The sequence below is a fragment of the Trachemys scripta genome, chromosome 5 (genome assembly GCF_013100865.1).
Source record: "Trachemys scripta elegans isolate TJP31775 chromosome 5, CAS_Tse_1.0, whole genome shotgun sequence".
Lineage (NCBI taxonomy): Eukaryota > Metazoa > Chordata > Testudines > Emydidae > Trachemys > Trachemys scripta.
In genome coordinates, this window is record NC_048302.1 from 38,112,979 (window position 1) to 38,130,058 (window position 17,080).

The following is a 17,080-nucleotide window of genomic DNA, read 5'->3' on the forward strand; positions in this document are numbered from 1 at the left end:
AGAATGAGGGGGGATTTGATAGCTGCTTTCAACTACCTGAAAGGGGGTTCCAAAGAGGATGGATCTAGGATGTTCTCAGTGGTAGCAGATGACAGAACAAGGAGTAATGGTCTCAAGTTGCAGTGGGGGAGGTTTAGGTTGGATATTAAGAAAAACTTTTTCACTAGGAGGTTGATGAAGCACTGGAATGGGTTACTTAGGGAGGTGGTGGAATCTCCTTTCTTAGAGGTTTTTAAGGTCAGGCTTGACAAAGCCCTGGCTGGGATGATTTAGTTGGGGATTGGTCCTGCTTTGAGCAGGGGGTTGGACTAGATGACCTCCTGAGGACCCTTCCAACCTTGATATTCTATGATTCTATGATAGTCCATTACCTTGATATCCATGTTTTGTGTGGAAGGCTCTAGGTTACTTCTTGTCCACCCACCATCTTATTTCATGAATCAAAATTAAAATTCTTAAGATGTGTGCTGTAAGAACACATGCAAATGTAAGAGGTAGACACAGAAATTCGGTCACTGTGAACACAGTGAGGATAAGTTCTAAACTTAAAACCCTTTGACCCACCAGAGCACCAGAAACTGTCACTACCTTAGTAAGCACTTTGGAAGGAGAAGACTGGCTGGTCAAAACTTAGAATTTCCCTTCTGTGGGGAATCTGAAATTAAAAAAAAAAAAAAAAAAAAAAAAGTTCCATTTTGGAACTAAAAGGGGGAATTTCCCTTTGTGGGAAATTTCTACAAAAAATTCATTTTGAAAAAAAAAAATTCAAAATGTTTCATTTCCAAGAGTTCAAAGTGAAATTCTGAAAAAAATTAGAAATGTCAAAAGCTTAGAAGCTCTGGGACCCCTGGCTGAGCCAGGAGCAAAGACTCCCAAATTCAGTAGACTTAAATAGGTTTCTCCTATACAACTTTATATAGTAGCGTGAGCCTACAGCCCTACCATGTACATTGTCCCAATGAAGTTAATTAGGCTTGTCCTGTTGGGACATTGTATCTCTTTGCTCATTCCCAGCAGATATTCTACACTCTTCTATACCTATATATAACAGTCACATCTTAAATTTCCTTGTAGATGCCTATAAAATTTAACCTAGCCAAATATTCCATCTGTAGGGCATTGTACTCGGAAGTTTGTTGGAGTTCAGTTAAAAAACAAACAAACAAACAAACAAAAAAAACCCCTACCACATTCAAGATTGCACATTACTAGTTAGAGATAAAGGAGGAATTATCCATCCAGTACTCAGAATAATCTCTTGATAGTGCACCTAAGGACTAAGATTTCATGGGAGCACTTTACTGATAGCAAGATAGTGGTTAGATTAGCCATGTGTAACAAGGCGTTTTTTAAAGAAAGTGCCTTGTCTTCTTTCGTACCTGTTAGGAATACACTGAACTAATCTGTTCATTTGAAAAAAAACCAAAACAGACTAAACTGAACACCCTGCCACCCTTCCTTCTTTTCTCCCCATTAGCAGTACACTTTCATAAGGACTGTAGAATTGGGCCTAACTGGACTGGGCAGGAGCAAACTTGCATAGCAAGAAGTAGGAGCAATTCTCTGTTGATAAGAGGGATATGTTTGATGAATGTACAGGTCTTTTGCATTGATAATGTAGGATATATTTTCCCCTTGTTATTGAGAAGAATTTCCATAGTTTTCAGGCTGTGACTATACAACGATTCTGTAAATTATCTTCTACATGGCTATTATTCCTGCACATGGCTTATAAAAGTACTCTTCAGAGGGAAAAAGTAATGTTTTCCCTCTAATTATAGTATCAAAATAGCAAATGTGAAAGCTTTTACTTTTCAACTTCCATTGGCAGCATCAATGCTAATAAGTTATATCTGGTTTCCTAAAAACAATATTTTTTGCTTTCATAGGGTTCTTTTTTTCCAGAGCCACTTCAGAAGTACTTGTTTCAAATTTGGTTTGTTAAGAAGTATAATCCAGGTGACTGGGGATAATGAGAACATCCTTCTAGCGATCATCTACTGAACCTGATGTGATTTATTCCCTCCAATACTGTAGGTGAGCTAGAAAGGAATGACTAAGAGAAGCTAATCAGAGAAGCTGATAGTGGTATCACAGGGTTTGACTCCCATCTTTTCTGCTAGTTCTTCAGCACCTGCCTCAGCAGGGCTTGGATCCTTCTGCAGGGGTGGTGACTCTGGGGTCCAGCCTGGGAAGGTATAAGTACAGGGGTGAAAGTAAGATAAAAGACTTACCGGTACGGGGTCCCGGCCCCCATAAGGGGTGGGCCCTCGGGCAGAAGGGGTGGGGCTGGGGGTCAGCCTCCCCCAGCCAGCCCTTTCACGCTGCCTGGCCAGTGCCGCCCAGGGCTCCAGAAGTGATTTAAAGGGCCCAGGGCTCTGGCCGCTGCAGTGACAGTGGCTTGGAGCTCTGGGCCCTTTTAAATTGCCGGGCCCCAGGGCAACTGCCTCTCCTCCTCCCTCCCAAAGGCAGCCCTGGGGGTGGGGGAAGGGACAGCAACATTAACATGGGCTGTGTATGGGCCGGTACTAGCGGCCACTTCTTACTGGTACGCCATACTGGCCCACTTTCACCTCTGTATAAGTGCCCTCTGCAAAAAAGGCCTCCAGAGCAACTGCAGCCTATTTCCCAGCATCCAGGAAAAGCAGAAGCTCCCTAAAAGTGTGTGTATGGGGGGGGGCACTGGCATTCAAACTGTGCCCCAACCCTCCATGCTGCCCCTTCTCCCTGAGCTCCCACCCCTGGGCTGCCCCTTTCCCTGAGGCCCACCCCCTATGCCACCTCTTACCCTCAAGATCTCCCCTTCCCCATCACTCCCCCTTATGGCCAGTAAAAAGTAGGAGGGCATAGTCCTCCCACTTTTAAAAGTAATGGGGCCCTGGTCCCCTGGCTCACCCTATTCTGGTGCCCCTGCCAGCAGCCCCCTTCTACTCCAAGCTCCTGGGCTTTATCCAGGCCACTTCTTTTCCTGCCCAGCTGAGCCTTATCTCTAATTAATCCCTGCTCCCTGGCTCTTCATCCAGGTGTTGCCTGGGCAGTCAACCGGCCCACCAAGCCACTGAAACCCTTTTGGGCCTTGTGTGGGGTGGACACCCTATCACCATGGGCTCAAGTGAAAGGGGTCTGGTAAATGAAAAGGCCCCCATAAGGGGTGGGCCTATGTGTGCAATTTCTATTTTTGGGAAACTTCGGGATTCTTCTTCTCCCCTTATATGCAAAGGTAAATTTGTGTGTAATTCTCTCTGGAGCTTGTCAACATTGCTCTTGAATGGGCTGTAAGTGTATTATGATATGCTCCTTCTCTTCTGCCTCCCAGAGGTCAGCCTCCACAGCTCAACCTGCCCAACAGAAGGAGCAGCAGCATTGACAATAGCACACACTGACACATACAAGGTATTTCACTTAGTCTCACATTCTGTAAATTGTAACCCTAGCTGGGATTAGAGAAAGGAGACTTTCTCTTCCATCCCCTATGTAATAACCAGAGCCATCTGGTGGCTATAACTTATAAAAGCTTCAGTTGTTCATAACATCAGTACTGACTCAGAAGCAAAACTATTGGAGTTGTTTGGAACATGGAATTTTTATCCTGCACGAATTTTTGAAATTTGAGTTCATTCCGAAACAGAAGTGAAGTCTGATATATTAAAAAATCTCAAACAATGAAAAATTCTGAAAAGTTTTGAATCAGAAATGTTGAAATGAAAAACTTTGACAGCTTTGATTGGAACAAAAAGGGTCATTCTGAATCTACATTTTGACATAAAATGCCAGAGTTTCCTTTTGAAATGTCAGTTCAACAACAATTTTTGTTTTGACATGTCTCACCAGAACATTGAAATTTCCTCAGAATTTCTGAAATTTCCTCAGAATTGGTATTTTCCCAATGAAAATCTTTGGCTTCAACAAAATCATGGTTTTTGGTGGGAAAACTTTCGACATGAAAAATTGTAATCAGCTCTAGAAAATGTATACATATTTGGGCCTGGTTTCCAGAAAATTCTTTGAGTTTTTGATTTTTCATACTGTACAGAGCCTATAGCAACTCTGGTGTTGGGAAGAAATGAAAGATGATTTTACTAGTAAGATTGCTCCCACTTCCACTTCTTACTGGTTTCCTCCTATAGAATTGCTGGACTACATGCATTTATAGTGCGACATACCAGGAATTAAGATAGGTGCTAAGAAAGACAGTCATGCTTACATATCAGTCACTGAACATCCATAATGCTCAGCAATGTTAGGGGTTATAATATGTTTAGGACCAAGTTTTCCTCAGGTTTGTGTGCGCACATATAGGTACAGTTGCTTAATTTGTATGTGCAAACTGAGATGTTATAGGCATAGGGTGGTATTTTCAAAAGAACTCAGTCTTGGTCTAACTCTAAACCCATTGAAATAAATGGTAAAAGTTTTATTGAAGTCAGTGGGAACAGAGTTAAGGCAACACTGAAGTCTTTTGAATATGAGATCCTAATATTAATTGTCTTGTTAAAGGATTACTAGAGGGAGGTAATGGCTTTAATGGCTGATTCAAACTATGTTAGAAAATGGTTAATATGTAGCACTAAACTGTTATAAAGGTTATTAAAGCATGTAGAGATTTTAATAAACTGAGGTGTGTAAAGCACTGAAGCACTTCAGTGACTGAACTCTACTGGATGGAACCAGAACTGCTGAGTCATACTGCTAATATTTAAAGGTGCTTCTTCTTTGGTAAGTGGCAGGGGACTCCCACTATCACTGGGAAGTTCTATATGGCCATGGTGTATCACACAGTGATGACAGGGAAGTTCCCAAAGGTACACTGCAATTCCACACCCGTGGCTGGCCTGTGTCAGTTGACTCGGGCTCATAGGGCTCAGGGTACAGGGCTGTAGACCCTTGTGCCCTGGGACCCTCCCTCCTCATGGCATCCCAGCGCCTGAGCATCTACACCTCAATTAAATAGCCCAGTAGCCTGAGCCCCATGAGTAAGGCTAAGTTTTTGTCATAGATATTTTTAGTAAAAGTCAGGGACAGGTCACGGGTAGTAAATAGGGTTACCATATTTAAAAAATAAAAAAAGAGGACACTCCACGGTCCCTGACCCCGCCCTTTTCCCACCCCCGGCCCCGCCCCAACTCTGCCCCTTCCCCAAAGTCCCCGCCCTAACTCCCCCTCCTCCCTCCCAGCCACGCGAAAAGGGGTGCCCGAGCGCTACTGGCTTCACGGTTTGCCGGGCAGCCTCCAGACCCTGCGCCCCCGGCCGGCGCTTCCCCAGCACAGCTGGAGCCCGGGAGAGGAAGTGCCCAGCCGGGGGCGCAGGGTCTGGAGGCTGCCTGGCAAACCATGAAGCCGGTAGCGCTCGGGCTTCGGGCAGCCCCCATGCCTCCGGACCCTGCACCCCCGGCCGGGCACTTCCCCTCCCGGGCTCCGGCTGCTGTGCTCCTCCCCCGACTCTTCGTCTCTGTTTGAGCCGAGCTGCCCGAATGCTCCAGCTTCGGGCAGCCCCCTTGCCTCCGGACCCCAGCCACCGGAGCAGAGCAGCTGGAGCCCGGGAAGGGAAGTGCCCGGCCGGCGGCTTGGGGTCCGGAGGCACGGGGGCTGCCCGAAGCCGGTAGCGCTGGCTCGGGCAGCTTGGCTCTTAAACAGAGCCAAAGTCTGAGTCGGGGGAGGAGCAGAGCAGCCGCGGGAGAGGAAGTGCCCGGCAGGTATTTTTCCCAGACATGTTCGGCTTTTTGGCAATTCCCTCCGGACGGGGGTTTGATTGCCGAAAAGCCGGACATGTCTGGGAAAAACCGGACGTATGGTAACCCTAGTAGTAAACAAAAATTCATGGCAGCCTGTGACCTGTCCCAGACTTTCACTAAAAATATCCTTGACAAAAGGGGTAGGTGGGTTCAGCGCCCACTGCTGCTGGGACTCCCGGGTCCCCCACCAATGCGGTGCGTGGGAGCGCTGGTCCCCCTGCCCCTGGGCTGCTGTGAGATCCCTTCACCGTGGGCAGCTGGTAGCTGCAGGGTTGCCCAGCTGCTGGCCATGGTTGCAGCTGGGCAGCTATGGGGAGTCCCTATTGCCCGCCGCATCTGGGCAGATGCAGGGAGTCCACAGGCTGCTGGCCACATCTGGGCAGCTGTGGGGTCCCCCCCACCAGGTTGGGGGCTGGGAGCTGCGAGGGCAGGGCTAGCTAGGAGCTCCAGCCCCAGAGCAGAAAATGTCACGGAGCCTCTGGAGGTCAATGGAAATCACGGATTAATCATAGCCTTACCCATGAGCCCAAGTCAGCTGACGTGAGCCAGCTGTAGATGTGTAGACATACCCTAAGGGGCTGTGCACTTGTTAGAATATAGTTACATGGTTTTAAAATACATATGCAAATGGCGGTTAGCTTAAGCAAATGGGCAATAATGTGCCACGTTGTGTGCAGACTCAAAAAATCTGATATTCAGTGACTCTATTTGGAAGTTATTGCTGCTTGCATGCATACTTACCCATTTTGCCTAGAGCTGCAAAACTCCTAGAGCCAGAAATGTTGCTGCTCAAAACCTAACAAGGCAAAGAATAAGAAATGCCGAGAGGCCTGTTGGCCTGAATCAGCAGTCAGGGTCAGCAGTCTGCACAAGTTGTAATTTTTAAGATTATGCTGTCAGATTAAAGTGTATTTACCCCTTATTTTGTAAACTCACCAGATTAAACTCTTGTAACCTCTGTTATATGACTTGCCCTTTGGGGGCTAATTTTATTCACACAGCACCTTTTACAGCAGCTATATTTGCCAAGCTTACTTTTCTAAAAAATCAGACAGTTTATGATAGGTCCTGGTATGTGTAATTGGAGTGCTTTTTAGTGGGAAAAACAGCCACTTTCTTTTTTCTTTCTGTTTTTCGTTTGTTTGTTTGTTTGTTTGTTTTGGAAAGGGGAAACTGTGCCACCGGTTTTCAGTTATGACAAACCTTGTGCCTAGGGAATTTCCTGATAGTAAGGCAAAAATTCTCTAATGCTCCAAAGCAGGATCTCCCATATCAACAGAGGTTTATAAACAGATACAATTAATTACAATACCTAAACAATTAGAGGCAATTTCTTGGATCAGGACAATGACATTGCTTTGAAAATTTATCCACAATAAAATTAATGACCAAACAGCAAAACATAGTTGACATCTTCCTTTTTTTATTTTACAAATCATGAAAAACAATACAAAGAAGAGAATGAGGAAATAAGTAGTTGAGTAGCAGTTTGATCATAGAAAATCACCTAGCTGTATATTCTTTCTTTTATCAACTATACAGTAACTAGGACAAACAATTCTGTTAACTAACTTAAGAGAGTTATGCTGAATAACTATGTAGTGGGGAAAATTGAAGAAGCAAGAACAAGTCAACATTCAAAAGACTTTAATACTACTTAAAAGCTGAACATAATATACATAGTAACCTTGTTAGCCTAATACAAAAATACTGTGCCCAGAAACTATATATTTGTTAAAATGTTTGAAAAGGTAGAAGAATACAAATAGACATGCTCAGTGGCAAGTGACAGTTCATTACGATTCCTTTTATTAAACTATAATAGAAATTTATTTTTAAACTATGTACAGTGCTTTTCACACTACATTCTTTAACAGACACATGCATGTGTCTATCATGTTTGTACACAGAAGGCTCAAATTCTAACTTCAGTTACACCTGTGTGGTACCATTGAAGTCAATGGGGGCTGGCTGAATGAACTATAGATTGTGCAGGTGTCACTGAGGGCAAGAATTTGGTCCAGGGTCTTTATCGGTATAGGCAAGAATAAAGATAAATTTGGCCCGCTTTGCAACTCTCTATGGGGCCCAGTCCAGCTTCCACTGAAGTTAATGGGAATCATTCCATTGACTTCAAGTGGGCATTTGATCAGAGACCCTATATCATGGAATGGACGAGCTCATGGTGCGGCAGTTAACAGAAGCCAGTTACTGTTTAACACACTTAATTAATATACATTTACAAATGGTGCTTAGATATGAATTTCTCTATGGAAACCAACCTCTCTTTGTGGAAAACAAGGCTTTCCATGCAATTTTCATTCAGCTAGCAATGCAGAACATAGAATTAGCCTGATCTCATAATTTGCTGCATCTAATAAAATATCACTAATATCCAGACCTGACTCAGATGATGGCTCTCATTTCTGTGAGTGTCCAAACAAAAAGGCTCAGACCCATCTTTTAAAACAATGCAGAGGTCTGGAGAGTTCTTATGAGGGTGATTGTTACAGACCAGGGATATTCTAGAAACAGCAGAGTGCTTATGGAATGTAGACTGCACGTAATTAGTCATGGAGGGGACTATTCTACAACCCTCACACAGGCCAAACTCCCAATTAAAGCTAATGAAATTTCTACCCACAGGATCAGGGCTTTAAGAGATACTCCCTTACAGCTTCATAATTTATAAATCATTTGCATTTGCACGAGTCAGCACTCTCTGCTTTGATTCTGGTTCACAATTGCGATGAGATCAAACCAAAACACTGGTTCAGCGCCCCATAAACTTTTAGGATCTAGATTTGACCTACCTGACTTCAGGCTTCTCTAATGGGCTGAACCAGAATACTGGGACCAGATGCCCCTGAAACTAAAGAAGCTTAGATCTGGATTAGATTTCACACCTGAACATGGCATCTCAGAGCCACCCCCAAATGAAATACATTGGGCTGGATTTTCAAAAACTCACCTTTGCATGCACTTGGGTCGCATGTGCACGAGGCAAAAGTAGGCTTCTAAAAAATTAAACCCATTGTTGTAAAGAGAGAGAGAGCCCTGCCACTACTGAATGTTTCACAGAGAGAAAGAACTCACAATCAATAGCCTGTCAGCATCCCCACCATCTGAAAGCAGCATGTGGTGACCCACTTAACTTCAGACTGCTGGGAGACATTAGAGACTGACTGGTTGACGAGATGCTATTGATTTATAATCAACAGTACAAATAAGTAGCTATTAAGAATCTATTGTGTGATTTTCCTTAGCTGCTTTTACTACATGCGAAATAATAGGAAACCTGTTTGTTCTACACTTAATACTGTATTACAGAGATGGTAACTTGCTGAATAGATGGTTTTATTATTTCTGCTTAAGATCCTCCCTGTTTTTTTAAGGAGAAGAGCAGGATCACTCACTCTTTAGGTGAATGTTAATATATGTGATACGATTATTTTTTTTAAGGGGAAGTAAAGAAGAAACAAAGGTCTGTATTAAGGGACTAAATTTTGCCCGGGGATGTGAGAACACATTTTCCATTGATTTCAATGGGAGTGTGCATGCACATCTGAGGGCAAAATTTGGCCTCACATTAGCACTGGTCTTTCTTGGTATCTTGATTCAAAGCAATATGAAGAACACACAGGGCCCGATCCTGCTCCCAAAGATGTCAATGTCAAAATTCCTGAAGATTCCAATGGGAGCAGGATTGGGCCAACAGAGGCTTAAATTCTATCCCAATTTGCATATTGTACAATTCCCATTGACTCCACTGGGTGCACAGGCTGTAAATCAGGGTAGAATTTGGCTCACAGATCACTAAGGCAGTTAGACACAACTCCTGATGAAAATAATGATAGCTGTGCAGCTAAATACATTAGTTGGCTTTGAAAATTTCCATCTTCATGTACAATGTATTTCAGGCAGAGAACCATTATTTACCTATATGGTCACCTATGTTATCAAAGACAACAAATATCTGTTATCTGCACACAAACCAACCATGCTAGAGCCTTGAAGCAAAAACTGCAATCAGGCAGACTGAAACACAATATAATGCCCTGATCATGCTCTGAATTTGCCTAAAATACATAAAACATAAGGCCCTAAACCAGTAGTTTTAAAGAGTTTGTATGTGGTTTTTTAAAATAAATAAATACAGATACATGTATGTTAGGACAATATTTTGAAAAAAAAACTTATGTAGAATAGAAGTCTACATTTGTTCCAACATATACTTTCTCCTATAGGGAGAGATTTTGTGGGGATGTATGTATACCTTAATTATATGCAAATACTATATAACTGTGTATATTTGTCAGTGGAAGTAAAAAATAATGGCTATGTGTTATTTACATGTTTGTTATGCCAAAGATATGGCTCCAGCATTCTTTTGCATTATTTAAAAATATAAATCAGGCCATGAAAAAACTGTTATACACCCACAGAGTACAGCAAATAAGATACATAATAGTTGGGTTCTTAATATTAATGTTGTATCACTAACAGTTTTATCACTATAGTTGATTTGTTGTGTCATCCCCAACCAAGTTTTGCTCTCGATCATACTAGCAAGAATAAACCTATAAATATTTTATCCACACATATATTATATATAAAATAAATGGCTTAGATAAGAAAATAATTTTACTTCAGTAACTGCAGTATGCATATTCCTACAATAAAAAGGAGAATACAGGAATATGCACATCCTGAGGTAATCTTATTTATCTAAGGAGCAATGACAAGTTTTTAATGATGATGACTGTGTTTGTGCCTATATATAAAATATTTTATATTATATATATATACACACACACATACACACCCCTCATATTATGTATGCATAGATACACATAGAGTACTGCATATCATAATACCCCAGGAATTGTTCATTATTATACATCGGATTTATGGAAACTTGAGCGACAGCTTAGAAAAAATATTTTTTTCATAGGCAAATGTTTTCAAATTTGGCTGCAATAATAATGTACTGACATTCATAGGGGATCTTAAACTAGAGTTAAATCAGTTGCTACTAACTGGGTTGATTGAAATGCCACAGAAAACAACAAGAACAGCCTCCTCTACATTTCCTTATTTCTAGAATCAAATAATATTTTGAAAGATTCTGAAACATTTACTTAACATTTCCTCTATCTATTATTTTTCATATTTGAGTGCCTCTGTCTCTTTTGATTCCTTCTAAGACCAGAAGCAGGAGGGATGATAAACAGAGGCTGTTTTCACAGCGTTTCCAGATTAACTGTAAGCAGGTGGTACTGAAAATCTCATGGGGAAAAAAGATTTCTTGCAGTTTCCAACTAAAATTGCATGGGCTTAAGTGGTTCAGGCAAACTGAATACACACTCTGAAATATATGAGGTTTGCCCATCACTACTGTTATAGATATGAAAATCATCATCTTTGTGGGTTTCTACATAGCCAATGTTGTATCTGCATTACTGAGAAGTCTTATGAGCCCTTGTCTCATTTTTAATCTACTGATCATGGCTACACATGGCAATTGTGCTCCCTTTATTCTAGTGTTTTGGGGTTTGTCTTGTCCATATGCTTTCTTGAATTCATGCCAAGTGGCCTATTAAAAAGAATTTTTATTAGGCATTTCCTCTGTTAAAAAAATTATTTCCTCCATATCTGCTGCAAATCCACTGTCTCTGAATGCTTTTTATGCCTCAAATAAAAATTTTAAGTCCCTGCAGTATTCTGACTTGCTTTTGCTTTCAGTCTTCCTTTCACTTATTGCTTTAAGACTTCATCTGGTTAAAAACTGTACCTAGTAGAATAAGTGCTAAAAATATTTTTTTAAATAAAAACATTCTAGTTTGCAAAGTTAACATTTGCAATCTCAAGTAAGCCTTCAAAGTGGTCATGGCCATTTTTTTAGTGCTACTAGTCTAATGAATCAGACTCACTAACAATCTCCAGAAACATCCTCTTTTCCAGATCATATTCTTGAATGAGCCAGTTTTTTCATCACATGCTTTCATAATCACATTCTCCTCTGCTTTTCCTTCTCTTGTGTCAGTTTGTTGGTTATGATGACATTAAACTCAGCTGCAGTATGAACATATTATCAGCAGCTCAGTAGTGATCCTGGTTAGCTCAGTTTACTTCTCTTCACATCCATTCTCTGTTTCTCCCAGCCCTGTGTCTGACAAGTTCTTCCAGACAGCCTGTTAGCTACCTTGTGAGTTGTGCTATCGTATCATTTCACTGAGTAGCTTTCGCATCTCTGTGTAATTTCTTGGCACTTCCACTGCAAATCTCATTTAGGTGCCTGATTGTTTAGTAATTCACAGTATTTTTTTTAAACTTCTCAAAAAGGTATGACCATTTTGTTGAGACATTCTTGTAAAATCATAAGGCATTGGCACAGTATATCACACAAGTCCCTGTGCTTTGTCAACTGAGGCCCAATCCTGCATTCCCACACAAACGAAGCTCTCATTGATTTCAACGAAAGTTTTGTCTGCATAACAATTGTTGGGTTAGGCCTTTAGAGTGAATTTTAATCCCCAAGCTCCTTTTTGTCTCCAGGCTTCTTGCAAAAGAATAAACAACATTGCTTATTACGTATGGTTACATAACAAAGAATAAAAGAGGAAGAAAAGTGCCATATATGGTAATCCTTAAGGTACTGGCCACTCACGAAACACTAAACAACTATGTACATCTGTAAAGTAAAAGGCTTTCAAAGGCAGTCCAGTAACCATACTTGTACCTCTGTGTAGAACTGAGAAGAGTAAACTAACTCTGCAGTTCTATTTTTCTACCTCACCTAAATGAAATATAAGAAATATACAATCATTATACATCATTCACATAAAAATGGTCATGCTATGCTTTTAATGGCAGGGGAAATACATATATATATATTTTTAAATACAATAGTGGCAAAGAATACACCAAATGCCTACAGTGTATAGCAAAATGTAGTATCCCCAAATTACTGTATCATCTGAGTAAACTCAAACTTGTATTTGCTAAATCAGAATCTCAGTTCCGCTTGGGCTGATTGCTTTCTCCATTAATCAGATTCTTGTCCTGTTGTTCAGCTAAGGATTGCCACTTCTGCCTATTCTTTCTACAGCCGTCCAGTAAAGGGAAGCAGGCTTCTGATACATGTGTCAGGGCCTGCAAGAAATAAAAAAATCAGACTGGTAATGCATAACAAAAACCACAGTTTTCCTGCTCCTTAAGATGTGCCCATTGGAGGCACTAGACTAGAATATGTTTGAAACATAGGGCTTGTTTATACTAGAAAGTGGAGCTGTGTTGGAAAACTGATTTTAAGAAAGGCTCCCTCTCACTCCAATTCCAATATGAACTCAATTATTTGACCTATGCAGACCAGGCTAATTTGGCCATCTTTATTGCTGATGCAATTATTGATTTACAGTTACCCGGGGACGTTTGGCCCCAGTGTATTCAGCAACTGATTAAGAAAGGTCTAGAGAAGAGCTGTGTTTAGTAGCCATTCTCAATTACTTTTCATCTCCTAGCGTAGACCAGTGTTTCTCAAACTGGGGACGCCGCTTGTGAAGAGAAAGACCCTGGCGGGCCGGCCCGGTTTGTTTACCTGTCCCGTCCGCAGGTCCAGCTGATCGCGGCTCCCACTGGCCGCGGTTCGCCGCTGCAGGCCAATGGGGGATGCTGGAAGCGGCGACCAGTAGGTCCCTTGGCCCGCGCCGCTTCCTGCAGCTCTCATTGGCCTGGAGCAGCGAACCGTGGCAAGTGAGACCCGCGATCGGCCAGACCTGTGGACAGGGCAGGTAAACAAACCGGCGACCCCAGTTTGAGAACACTAGTGTAGACCAAGCAATAGTGAGTTACTGTATTAGGCCAACATGGACTAATAAAAGGGAAGCAGAGAACAAGTTTTGGAAAGAGAATTGGACTCCAATGTTTGGGTTAGAATAGGGTGCATAAATAGTAGGGAAGGTCAAGAAATTTCCACTGAAACAAAATTTTGATGAAAAATGTAAAATCCATGAATATTTTTGTGATTTTTTTTTCTTCCTCATTCACAATCACATGTGATGAACACACAGCCCTTTACTCCTATTAGCTTCTGGAATTCAGTGGGACAGAAGTAATGAGTAAGGGTCCTGTGGTTGGGCCCACTGTCTGTTAGACATATGAAGTGACTGACTACTACACAAAGCAAAGGGGTGAAGTCTGAAGTTAATGAGTATGGGATGAAATTAGTCAGGATTTCACTCATGGAATTTAATTCTCATTCAAACAATAAAAGATGGTGATGCCTGATTCTACTTTTTCTTATATTTTTACAACAGTATAACTCCATTGGGCCATATCCTGTTGTAAATCAGTATAGTTCCATTGCCACCAATATAACTGAGGAACTGGCCTATTGTCTTCAAAGGAATTATTCTTGATTTACACCATTGAGAGGAAAATCAGGCCCATTAGGCACAATTCACGGGAATTATACCATTTAATTTTTTTGTATACGTTTAAATGGGTTTAAAAACGCTAGAACAGTTTACTCAAATGTCAGCATTAAAGTCAGTGAAATGAGTAAAACACTTTTGCTGTTATTTATAGATTCATAGATTTTAAGGTCTGAAAAGAGCATTATGATCATCTAGTCCAGCGGTTCTCAAACTGTGGGTCGGGACCCCGTTTTAATGGGGTCACCAGTGCTGGAGTTTAGACTTCTTGGGACCCAGGGCCAGAGCCTGAACCCTACTGCCTTGGGCCAAAGCCTGAGCCACACCTGCCATGACTTCAGGTCAGCTGGGGAGCGGGGGCTTGGGCTTGGGCTTGGGCTTCAGCCCTGAGTGGCAGGGCTCAGATTACAGCCCCCCCCCTCCGCCTGGGGATGAAGCCCTTGGGCTTGGACTTTGCCCCCCCTCCCCTCCAACCCATGGCAGCGGGGCTCCGGAGGGCTCAGGCTTCAGTCCCCCTTCCTGGGGTTGTGTAGTAATTTCTCCTGTCAGAAGGGGGTCAGGGTGTAATGAAGTTTGAGAACCCCTGATCTAGTCTGACATTCTACATAACACAGGCCATAGAACTTCACCCCGTGATTCCTGCATCTAGTCCATTCACATGGACTTGATCAATTTTGGTAAAATGGTAAACCAGACTTTCAGTGCTGCCTGCAGCATGTGAGACAAACTCCTAGGGACAGGATGAAAGCTCATGAAAGAGCCAATGAGTGGGCAGGCCAAAGTTATAATTGTGCTTATTGTTCATTTTTACAGTGTTCGAACACTGGAGAATGAACTGGTTCCTTGTTCTTTTCCAAGTGACATTATATGAAATGATTTATTGTTTCATTACGTGTTATTCATTAAAGAAAGCAGGTGGAGTGCCCACCCTGCTCTAAATAGAATAAATCTAGAATGGATCTGCTCCAAACTTAGCTCTTTCATGGGGCTTGCCTGTATTGTTAACTTGAATGACAACAACAAAGCATATGTCCCAGCCAAAGCTTTCTCCAGAGCTGGACTGTTCCATGCATTTACCTGTAGGATCCTAGTGCTCTCGTTTTCTCCATAGAGATACGCCAAACCCTCTTTTAACCTGGGTGGCAGCTAACAGGACTCACCTGGCAGCATGAATCAGCAGAAATAACTTTTCACCTGTATGGTCCTGCATTCCTATATAGGATCCTAGAAGCTGCCACCCCGCTACAGAGTTTCAGTTCCTACCACATGAGGTTTAGTGGCTCAGTTGTGCATTTCAGGCCCAGCCCTGCACTGTGCACAGCATGGAGCAGCACTGCCCCAAGGTAGCATTGTGTCTCCTGCAGGTACAATGTCTCCCAGAGCCCCTGCGAAGTGCAACATCCTCATAAAGGGTGGAGTGTGCACTCCCCTTATATCTTGATCAGTGCAGGGGAGGTCGTTGCGTACATCATTTGGGTGGCTACTGCCACTAGCTAGAAGTAGGCCTTGTTCTCAGGAGTGCTCCACAGATGCAATTTTGTTATGAAGCGTGGGCACAATCTGGCCCAATATATTTTGATAACTAGTTCACGTGAGACCCAGTCCTCCTCTGGGAGTTTCAGACTGGGAGATTTCCCAAGAATTCTTGTGTTGGGGGTTGGGTTGTCTTCCCCCTTTGGAAAAGGCCAGATATTCAGCCCTGTGGACCCTGAGATCTGTATGGATCACAATGCATCTGCAGAAGTAACAGGTCTCTTGCACAGAGGATCTGTAGTGCACAGCCACTCAGTCTCCTACAGCTGCCTACCTTCCACTAGAAGGAGCTGTGTGGGCTCTACAATAACAATTGCAACTATATTCCCCTGTTGGATTTCCAAAGCACGGAATGGGAAGCCGCACACATGACTGCTGATTCTGTCCTCAATAAATTGATAATTTGTTCTGTGGATTTCAGAGGCATTAGAGAGCATCCAGCCCTGCCTCCTCTCAACCTGCAGATGTGCATTCATGTAAAGTGGCTTTGAAGTGGGCATAGAGGATGAGGGATGAATGTGTGAAATTATCTTGCTCCCATTTCTAATGGATAGATTTTTGGGGTTAGGTTCCCATTTGCTCCCCAAGTTTCAGATCTCAATAACTGCACCCAGAATACATGATACAACCTGAGGAGGTTTTTCTCCAGTCTCAAAGATAGGAAATTAACTAAGTTTTAATACACAACATAATCTGATCAAGTACCTGGCTAAGCAGCATGCAATTTGTTGTTCCAAGAGCACATGGCAACTTGGTGGCAGAGCCAGGAATAGAACTCAGGGATCCAACTTCTGCCTCTCCACCTGGTTTTGCAATGATTACAACAAACCACTTCAATCGAATAAGTAAGCAGCTAATGATAAATGTTGAAATAGTCTTTTGACCAGATTGAATATTGAATAACAAACAATAAAGCATTTCTCATATATTATTCAACTATAGAACAACAGCTAACTTGGTTCTAACTTCAGCCTCTGCACTTGTTGCAGGCTACAATGCTTAGTTCTGGTTTAGTTAGTTGTATAATCCATGAAAAGAGTTGCCTCTCAAATAGAGTACCTCATAGAGCTGTAAACAAATGGCATCTATGAATCCAACTTGCATGCTGGGAATTTTATTTTTCTTCTCTCTGTTCATTAGATCCTGAAAACACACAAAGAAGTAGTCAGTTTTCACAGCAAACACCCAAGGTGAATCAGCTCTATATTAAAATAAGTTTTTAAAAAATCCAAGAGTCAATCTGGAACTATGTAGTAAGAAAAGTAGCAGCACAATATGTTGTCAAGTAGATAACTTGGCTGCATGAACAACTTCTGGAGTCTTTTTCCTGGAATGGCAGTGCACAGATCATTGGTGGTGGCTGAAGCCCACTTTAAGAGG

At 42.2% G+C, this 17,080-nt stretch overlaps 1 protein-coding gene across 4 annotated transcripts in view; it reads right to left on the bottom strand.

Moving 5' to 3' along the window:
- Positions 1–7,138: 7,138 nt before the first annotated feature.
- Positions 7,139–17,080, bottom strand: part of PDE5A (phosphodiesterase 5A) — a 99,334-nt gene continuing 89,392 nt past the window's right edge. For all 4 annotated transcript variants that reach the window (XM_034771040.1, XM_034771039.1, XM_034771042.1 and 1 more), the window contains exons 20-21: positions 16,760–16,843; positions 7,139–12,887 (exon numbers count right to left, since the gene is read on the bottom strand). In XM_034771040.1, the coding sequence (XP_034626931.1) occupies positions 12,750–12,887; positions 16,760–16,843 (222 nt within the window). In that variant the 3' untranslated portion in view covers positions 7,139–12,749. The remainder of the gene's footprint in view (positions 12,888–16,759; positions 16,844–17,080) is intronic.